The sequence below is a fragment of the Lactuca saligna genome, chromosome 2, assembly GCF_052625555.1.
Source record: "Lactuca saligna cultivar CGN05327 chromosome 2, ASM5262555v1, whole genome shotgun sequence".
NCBI classification, from domain to species: domain Eukaryota; kingdom Viridiplantae; phylum Streptophyta; class Magnoliopsida; order Asterales; family Asteraceae; genus Lactuca; species Lactuca saligna.
The window spans coordinates 112,589,111-112,599,400 of record NC_136418.1 but is presented as its reverse complement, the minus strand read 5'-3'; the positions used below and the strand labels follow the sequence as shown (position 1 = coordinate 112,599,400).

General features: G+C 38.0%; 1 protein-coding gene across 1 annotated transcript; it reads right to left on the bottom strand.

Moving 5' to 3' along the window:
* Nucleotides 1–7,753: 7,753 nt before the first annotated feature.
* PIN5 (Auxin efflux carrier family protein) lies at nt 7,754–9,620 on the bottom strand. Its single transcript, XM_078979923.1, has 5 exons — nt 8,856–9,620; nt 8,521–8,606; nt 8,267–8,424; nt 8,098–8,174; nt 7,754–7,990 (listed from the first exon to the last, which is right to left on the bottom strand). The coding sequence occupies exons 1-5, from the start codon at nt 9,524–9,526 to the stop codon at nt 7,918–7,920; spliced, it is 1,065 nt and encodes a 354-aa protein (XP_078836049.1). The 5' UTR covers nt 9,527–9,620; the 3' UTR covers nt 7,754–7,917.
* Between the last annotated feature and the right edge of the window lie 670 nt (nt 9,621–10,290).

Sequence of the window (10,290 nt, the reverse complement as noted above, 5' to 3'; positions counted from 1 at the left end):
TGGTTCCTGGTAACAAGTCTATTCTGAACTCTACTTGTCTATCAGGTGGTAATCCAGGAAGATCTTCGGGAAATACTTCCGGATAATCACACACCACTGGAATACTCTGCATCACCTTCTTTTCCTTCTTAGCATCAATCACGAATGCTAAATATGATGTACATCCTTTGGTCAAACATTTTCTGGCTTTCATTAGGGAAATGATTCCAGAATTCACTCGGCGTTTGTCCCCATACACCATAAATGATTCCTTCCCTGGTGGGTTTACCTTCACTATCTTCTTCTTGCATAATATCTCGGCATCATTGGCACTAAGCCAATCCATTCCCAACACGATGTCGAAACCATTAAGTTCGATAGGCAATAATTCCTCGTGGAACTTATTCCCATTAAGGTCAATTATGATGTTTTTCATACGATGGCTAACAGGTACAAACTTGCCACTAGCAACTTCGACTAATAAAGCATTATCTAGTCTATCAACAGGCAAGGCTAGTTTTCTACCAAATTCATGCGATATAAAGGAGTAGTTGGCTCCAGAATCAAATAAAATTTGGGTAGGCAATTTGTTTACGAGAAAGGTACCTGAAGTGACATCAGCTTCATCTTTAGCAGCTTCCAGTGTCATCTGGAATGCTCTCACCTTTGGCTTTGGCGGAATGTTGGGTCTAGCTGCCTCCTTCTTCTTTGAGCAGTCCCTCGACATGTGTCCCTCCTCACCACAACCATAACAAACTTTCTTAGTGAGGGTACATTCATTGGCATAGTGACCTGGCTTTCCACACTTATAGCATGTGGTCACTACCTCACACTTTCCATGATGCTTCTTCTTACATTTGTCGCACCATTTCGCTTCGCCCCCACTTCCCCTCGAACCAGACTTCGAGAACTTGTTTTTCTTATTGGACCCTGAAGTTCCATCGAACTTCCTCTTTTCAACTTCTACCCTTTCCAGACCCTTCTCTTTCTGTTGGGCCTCCACATTCTTAGCTGCACGTACAGCCGTTTTCAGAGTAGTTGCCATCTTGACTGTCAGGCCAAAGTCGCCAGGCAGTCCATTAGCAAACCTCTCAATCTTGGAGAGTTCCGTTGGCACTAGGTACGGAAATAATTTCATTTTCTCAGTGAATGCCATAGCGTAGTCGTCTACGCTCATCCTCCCCTTCTTCAAGTTTTGGAACTCATTGTTAAGATCAATCAGATCTATCTCTGAACAATATTGCACCCTTAATTGTTCCAAAAACTCTTCCCATGACATTTTCAGGGCTTTCCCTTGTGGCATAGTATCTGCCAACAACTTCCACAAACTTAATACTCCAGTCTTCAGTTGTCTGACTGCAAATACAGTCTTTTGTTTGTTACTACAGTCGCAACTTTCAAATACCATCTCCATTTCGGAGATCCAATCCATTATTTCAACAGGCTTTGGGCTCCCAGAAAGACTTGGCGGTTTGGCGCCCAAGAAATTCTTGTACATTCGCCCATCGTTGTTGTTTCTCCTTTCCGGATTGTTCCTTCGTTCTTCTTGAGTCCCAACTTGACTCAAAATGCGACTATTGTTCCCTTCCTCCGACTGCTCGGGAATCAATTCAGGTTCATCAATAGGTATGATAGGTTCATCCATATTGTTATGCAACATTTATCGCATCTCCTCCCTTTGTTCGGCTAACATAGCCCGAATCATGGCTTGCACTCCAGGCATGGTGATCTGTTCTGGTGCTGCTGCTACAACAGGTATTTTCTCAATCACTGGCGGTTGATTCCTGTTTTCATCCGCGTTTCCAACGCCACTCCTTGTTCTCACCATTTTTGATCTACACACCGAATAAGGTGAAATTTAGATCTTCGATCATGATAGATTTCAAATCATCCTTATCACTCCGAAACGATTACATGCTAGTTCTAATATCGTATACATACGCTTAGAATCCTAAACACATAAACCTTCAGATCCGGTTGGCAACAAACCGTAGATCCGAACAAGTAATATCATATATGGCAACATATAACATTTAGCACATAAAATCATTTTAGGCAACGTTCCTAAAAGAAACTAGTGCTTGTGTCTAAAATCCAACAGACACACATCTTAAATTCCACTTAGCATTCTAAGTTTAAGTTTAGAATTCCTACAAATTCCTAGTTCACTTAAACTAATGCTCTGATACCAACTGTGACATCCCCAAAATCTCGTCCAGAAAAGACCGATTTTCATTTATGCTTTTTAAATATTTTCAGAGTAAATCCTTTTGATTTGAAAGAGTTGCGGAATTTGTTCCCAAAAACAAAACATGATAAAACAATGTTTACCGAAGCATTTCATAAAAGAAATGTATTTTCATTATAATCAAAACTCGGGGTGTCATGTTCCGATACAGACCAATAAGCATAAACGAATACATTACAAGTCATATAACAAATATAAACATATGCAGACTTGTAAACAAATCAACTTGATGGTTCATCCATCTCATGCCCTTCCACCACTTCCTGTAATACAATTTAAAACTGAGTGGGTCAGGCTTGGGAGCCTGGTGAGCATATAGGGTTTTCAACCCACAATAAATAATTGAATTAATTATTATCAACCAACAATAACCCAGTTACCCATTCCCGTTATTCTCACTTTACGTCCCTAAAATAACTAACACAAGGGACCTAATCTAAGAATATTTTCATCGGGGTGACAACACATGCTGCGGGGTTTCCTCAACAATATAAGTCAAATAAGGCAACCATGAGGGGGATGGAATACAGCGAATGAACACCCAAGTTCATTAACACCTACAGGTTATGAGCCTGCTAGCGTTCCACTGGACTATCTAGAAAAGTCCGTGGTCGTCATCTAAATTCCGCTAGATGACTGGATCAAAACAACAACGAGGCCTCTCATCTGTTTATTACACACCAACTATCTACCCATCTTCTACCCAACATATTAGTAGATAAAAACATACATTTTTATACATATTTTCAAAACCTGTATAGCATGCTTGATCAATACATTTTCCATATAACAGATGAGGCACACACACATAACACGTATTTCATATAGAAATAATCATATCTGTAAGATAGAAGAAAGTGAATATACATTCACACACATAACAACAAAATATACACATAACACGTATCTCGTATAAAATACTTTATAGTTATACGTTAGGAGAAAGTAACAACGCATTCACACGTATAAACGACAATAACCTTAATACCCTCGAACCATACTTGTATTATTATTGCGTTTATGAAAGGTAGTATACATTCACTTGATTAGAAGATGATCGGATAGCACTACGACTCGCAAAAGTAATAATCCTCCGCAGATCTGGAAGATCTCTACGAAAATCGAACTTCTCGCGGGCAGAGCTTCGGCTTGGAAACCGCACTTCTCGGGATCTTCGGGATCTCGGGACTCGGGAATATTACCGGGGCTTCGGGATGGCTTCGAGGGTAAAAACGCAGAGCTTCGGCACAAAAACGAGAGGAAATTAGCAATTTGGCCGGCTGCCCTCGCATCCTATTTATAGGAGGCTGGAAGCCTCATTTACGCGGGGCGTACTGCAGTACGCAGCGCGTACTGCCTCCGAAATGTGTCATCGCATGCGTCATCCGAAGTGTCGACACTTTGGCTGTACGCGGGGCGTACTCGAGTACACGGCGCGTACCTCGGATCAGAGCTGTGACTCGTCTTCGGATAATGCCTCCGAATTTTCAATTAAAAATAAATACAAATTAATTAATAAACTTCGTAAATTCATATCTTCTTCATACAAACTCCGTTTTCGACGTTCTTTATATCCACGGAAAGGTGAGACTACGCTCTACAACTTTCGTTTAGACTCCGTCGGCTAATTTTGACTTTATTATTATTATTTATTTTTAATAGGCCGGGACAGAAACTTTCGTTATAAATTCATAACTTCTTCGTTTGACGTCCGTTCTCGCCTAACTTTTTATCGCTTTAATACTAACAACGAGATCTTCGATTCTCGTTTAGATCACTAAAGCTAAATATCGCTTTAACGTAAATCTCACTTTTTAGGTTATCCAGCGTTGCCGGTTCTGTCGTGACACTTCGATAGGTCATAACTTCCTCGTTATAACTCGGATTTCGGCATTCTTTATATCTCCGGAAACCTTGTTTCAACTACTACAACATTATCTAAAGATATCAAGTTTAACTTACACTTAAATTTTGACGCTTATTTTTATCCTTAATTAATCAAACCACATAATTAAGCAATTAAGTACAAAACACATAATACTCAAATAATACACTTATATTATTTCAAAACAGGTTACAAAGGTTAACCTAGACCATTACATTGCTAAAAATGGCAAGCCCAGAAACACAAGCGTTACAACATAGCATACAAATACTCTATCACATAACTCTGGTTACCTACTCAAGGTAAAGTATAGTGAGAAGACTCACCTCGCGTGTCTCGGTAATTCGTAAATCCTGAAATCACTAGTGCTCGATATCCCGAGCTATAGTCCTCCTATAGTACAATACATCTCTAATTAACACTTTCCCAACTAAGGTTGACTACCCTTTAACAAGTTAGCTTAGGTCAACGTTGGTCAACGGTCAATAGTCAACTTTGACCGGACTCGGCGAGTGCACTATAGCGACTCGGCGAGTCTGAGCGTATACACTGATTTCCCAGGAATCCTCCCTTGACACATCGAGTATTCTCCTAACTCGACGAGTTCCACCTAGCATGAGTTGTGGGGCCACCACGACTCAACTCGCCGAGTCTCAAGAACAACTCGGCGAGTCCAGCTTTATTCAGTCCACCTGTCCACTCTGACTCCCCTAACTCACTGAGTCAACCCTCCCCAACTCGGCAAGACCACTCGCTGTGTGGTCGGGGAAATATTCATACTACTCGCCGAGTCTGTTCTTCGGACTCGGCGAGTCCGTGCCATGCAATGACTCAAACTTGCTCATAAGGTCAGATCCAGTCCATTAACCCATAGATCCAGTCCTTCCAAGCTTATTTAGCACGTAAAGTCACTATCTTGATGCACATACAATATCTATATGACCATATATGATGCTTTTGTCTCAAATACTACAACGCAAGGTCATAAACTCCATTGCTATACATAAAGCTTGATGAGTGAGGCTCTCTGGACCTCTATGGATCCAGATCCAGAGCCCCAACACAAGAAGGGAACTATTTGGCATCAAATCAACCCAATAATGTCCATAAGAAACCCTAAATCCCATTATACTTCACAAAACAGAAGATGAGCCGAAATCATACCTCTAGATCGATGATCTAAGCTTCAAATCCACAATATAGCAACCTCCTTTGCTTCCTCTTGTCTACAACCTCCTCCTTCTTTGCTAAATAACACACACAAGGTCAAGAAATGCTTCATTTCTCTCTCAAAACGTTCAAGCACTCAAGGGTTTCTCTCTAAGGGTTGGTGAGCACAAATGACGGCCATAAGGCCCTTTAAATAGGTCTCAAACCCCGGAAATTAGGGTTTCACCACACAGCGTGGACTCGTCGAGTCCACTCTTGGACTCACCGAGTCCGGACGCGAACCCGTGCCCAATTCCGCGATCCTACTCGGCGAGTTTGGGCTCCAACTCGCCGAGTCCGCTCACAATTTCCAAAAATAAACCAATAAAAATACCTGGAAATTCCGCGTTGTTACAGACTCGTTTAGTCACTTAAGTTTTTTCATGGCTTTATGAGAGACCGAAGTTATTTTTGTCGGGTCGATTACGTCATTTTGGACAAAATGAAGGGGTCATCCGGTACCCATTTGCCACATAGACATTTGTTTGACCAATTTTCCTTTTCCATATAGACTTTGACCGATAATACTCGTATCATTCATTCATCCATGATTACATAACAACAGTTTATTCCAATTCCATGCATCAGACACACATAATGTCGACTTCATCACGATTTTTGATCTACATCTTTTGATTCTTGACCACATTTAACTTCAAATTCCATATAATGCTTCCTTTTTTCCACTCCAACATCCTTATTATTCCTTCTTTATCAGTTAAACTAGAACCACCTCCTCAACTTGCAGCAAATTCTGCTTCTCTTTCTCCAACTTACCAGACTCATCATTATTATCATTCAGACAAGTTCCAAGTGATTCATGAACAGTGCGTCATTGTTGCAATTGGTAAAAAACTGATAAATTTAGTAACACGAAACAATGACAACATAGAGAAGTACCCTACTCTGATTTCACAAACAAATAAATTCATATAAAATCTAATTTCACACATATATACATACTCTGAATTCACAAACAAAGAAATTCATCAAATTTTTCATCTGATTTTTACCAACTTAAATACTAGATTTTTCGATTTTTACCTACATGGAGAAAAAACAAAGAAATTACTTGAATAGTTAGCACAGGCTTAGGAGAGGCGTAGGTTGCCTGCTTCCGACGGTGGTAGCAGGAGGAATGATTGAACGACAATGAGCAACAATTTTAGATGGGTGCTCTGTCAATAGAAAAGATGGTTCCTACCCCTATGATTTTCAGATGCGATCATATTAAGGAAAATGGCAATATCATCACATAACAATGTAGTGGTAACTTCAAAGTGGCGGAGATACAACAACCGGAATGCATGTTTGGTTTGTGTAGGGCTGGAGAAGATGTAGCCCAAAAATTGAAAAATAGGAAGGTTGTTGGTGGGTTTGAGGTTTTGTGAGGAAGAACAAGGGGAATGATATATTTGTTCTTGGACAATTGTAGAACAATTTTAGAGAGAGAAAGAGAAAGAAGGTCGTACCCCAAGTTTTTCAAACCAGCTAAAACATGTAAAGATAACTAAAAAGACAGGTTGCCTACAATTTAATTCATCTATAAAGCCACGAAAAAATTTAAGTAACTAAACGAGTTAACCCTAAAAAATTGATTGGCTATAGACTATATGTGTCATTTTCCTTTATTTATGTGGAGAGAGACGGGCTATATCCTCTTGGTCTCCACGTCACCATGCCAAGTAAGTGATGTTTAGTTGTAAAACGATATATTCTTTGGATGGAGCCCCTATTTAACAACCGAAATTGAGCATTAATAGTCAATTGTGTAAAAAAACATTAATGATGATACAAAAAACAAGGTTTGTTGTGCTGCTTTGAAATGCATGGATAATTTTTAGCAAAAGAAATCCTCGGTAATCCGTGAAGATAAATATGTGTGGGTAATTGGTAGCAAAAGAAATCTGTATAATTCTTAGAAAAAAAATATGTGGAAAATCCTTAGCGAAGATCAGTAGGAAAGATTTATCTACCGATTAATGTGGATAATATATATGTGGTTGATGACCTAATATTAGGTGGGGACTACAGACAAATTTCACCGTAGGTAAAATGTCTTTTGTTGTAATGTAAATTTGATCGTTCTAAGAAAAGCATCACAAAAAAAAGTAGATATTTACGATAATTTCTATATATTTCCAATGTATGCAAGATATTTGAAAGCGCCAATCAAACATAATTTTCTTACAACTTGAATCAATTTATTTGACACTTAAAAAAACCAACATCGTAATAATGAACTATAACAAAAGCACTCCAAATTAAAGGAAATACTGAAAAGTACTACAGATATTGGGAGAATAGGCAAAAGGAATAAGGCATATAAACTATATTCTCATTTAGAATGAATTCAAATTCCATCAAATTAAATGCTCCATTGTTAGAAAGAACAATATAATTGGTCGACTAAATATCAAAAAACACTTAACTGATGACCGAAGTGTTTTTTCTTTAAAATTGACTTTCATCTTTCTGAATTTTTTTTATAGATATCTTAGGCATGTAAAAACTTCTAGTAATAATGACTTAATTAAAATCTTCATATTTTAATTAGTTACATATAGAACTAGATCATAAGCTGTAAACGAAGGAATCAATGTAGAAATTCCAAGGCAGCATAGAAGCCAACCAAAATTGGGAGAGTCACAATCATGCCAAAGACAACCCTGAAATAAAACACATCTAAAATTTAATACTATATACAATCTCGGTATAACACATATATTTCTTAAAACATAATTATAATTATAATATTTAGAAAACGATCACTTACGCAGTACTAAGTACTTCCGCATGCAATCCATATTCTTTTGCGTAAATGAATGAGGTGATAGACTGAGGTAACGCAGCCTTTAGAAGGACATGAAAAGTAAGATTACGTCAGCTTATTCCGATTGTTATTACAATTGATCGTCGTTCTAAAAATCGAAGAGATTGTTCACCTGAATGATAGCAACACGTAAAACATCCCCATGCAAACCGACGGCGATGCAACAGATAGCCATAGCTGCGGGTCCGGCAAAAAACTTGAGAACAATAGCAATCACCGTCATCGTCGTACCACATGCAACTAGTTTCTCCTGCTGCGCCATGAACAGACCTGCATCATGTTTCCGAAGAATCATATGCATTCATTAATTAGTAACATTTACGAAAGCGATATGATTTAAGAAAGTAAAAGTTTATCTTTCTTTACCCATGCTAAACATTGCAGTTCCTGTTCCAGCCCTAGACATGATCAATACTGAACCTTCAATCATGATTGGCATTGGCCAGTTAAACCTATAATAAGAAGGAACAAAATAATTATCTTAAAACCTTCATGCATGTTCAAAATAACGTAACTTTTTTGGCTTCTCATGCAAATATATTGATTTATGTTGATTCGGGTTTACAAGATTATTGTTTTCTCTCTTTTCCTATGTTTTTATGAAAGATTTAACGAATTATAATCAAAAGGTCAAATATATGTCACGTTTTCATGAACCTAAAAGAGCAGTTTATACTATATATCTATCGCTATATATATACCTGTTCGATATGGTTGCCCAAATGATGCCGATGACACAAGAATACGAATTAGGGTTCATAGCTAGTTTCAAAGAGACGACTTTCAATAACGACACATACGATGATACTCTAGTAACTTCATCTTTACGAACATCCAATTTTGGGTTTCCTTCCAAATCTTTGGATTCATTAGTTGCATTGACAGAACACTCGGTTGTTGCTGATCTTCTCCATTCTAACACAAATAAGAGAGCAGTGAGCCAAACGATCGCTTGGACAACCGATCCCTGTACAACAAGGTTGACAAATTCTTGACCATACATAGCCCTAACCAAGGGTACTCCTACAACAAGAGAGTTTGTCAAAGTACATAGAGAGAAACTTGTTATGGACCAAGAGTAGCTTCCTTTTCCACTAAACCTCGCCCAAAATGCAAGAACAATCACAATGATAACTTTGGAGATGGCGTCAGCGCCTATGAAACGATAGTTCATATTGAAAGGGTCGATGTTGGCTGTGAACTCAAAAGTGAAGAGGGGAAGGGTGAAGAAGCATACGAATCGGTTAATAGCATTCGATTGTTCGTGTGTAAAAATATGCCACCACCTCACAGAACCATAGCCCAGAAGTAAAGCAACATAGAGGGGCACTGTGGCTGCGACCACTTTATAAACATCCTCTAGCCCTATCATCCTTTACGAATTTGTAAAGAAATCCTTCAAGGAAAGGGCTAGTTGTCCAAATAAATGTGTGTTGGTGCTTTGGACTTGTTAGTAAGCGACTGAAGTATTTATATGGAAATATTAATTCGAGTAACATTACTAGGGTATATATAGAATGAAATATAAAAACAAAATAAAGTATTGTAAAGTGTAAATGGTTCCTTCAAATGTTGGTGTATATGATTCCTATTGGTAGATTCTTGAGAAGTTACGTCACTAAAGTATGGTGAGTCTGAATGGTCAGTATTGTTTTGCCACTGATTATTTTCCAATTCGTGCTTTTGGATTCATTTTAAATTTTTATTTTTTTGAATGACAATATACTAAAAGCATAAAGATAGGGAGAAGCTAGTAATAAAACCGTTAATGCATTATGTAGCAAGAACTTTTTTTTAACTACAAGAAAATATTTTATTGATAGGAAAAAGCTACCTAGGATTACAAAGCATTGTTACGTACGTACATTCAGATTATTGGTTTAAACTCTAGTTGCTCGAATTACAAATTTAGAACTTTCTTAGCTCTAATTTTAAGTCATTGAAATGTCATGACTTTAATCTTGCTCACCAATATATAGCTATTTAAAATCTTGTTGTTCACTACTAGAAAAAAAAAAAAAGGTGTTTTCCTACGGATAGTAGTTACGGAAAATTTCCGTAGCTAATTAGCTACGGAATGGCTACGGATTAGCTACATAATTGGACGCCCTAATTTAGTAACGGAATAGCTATGGA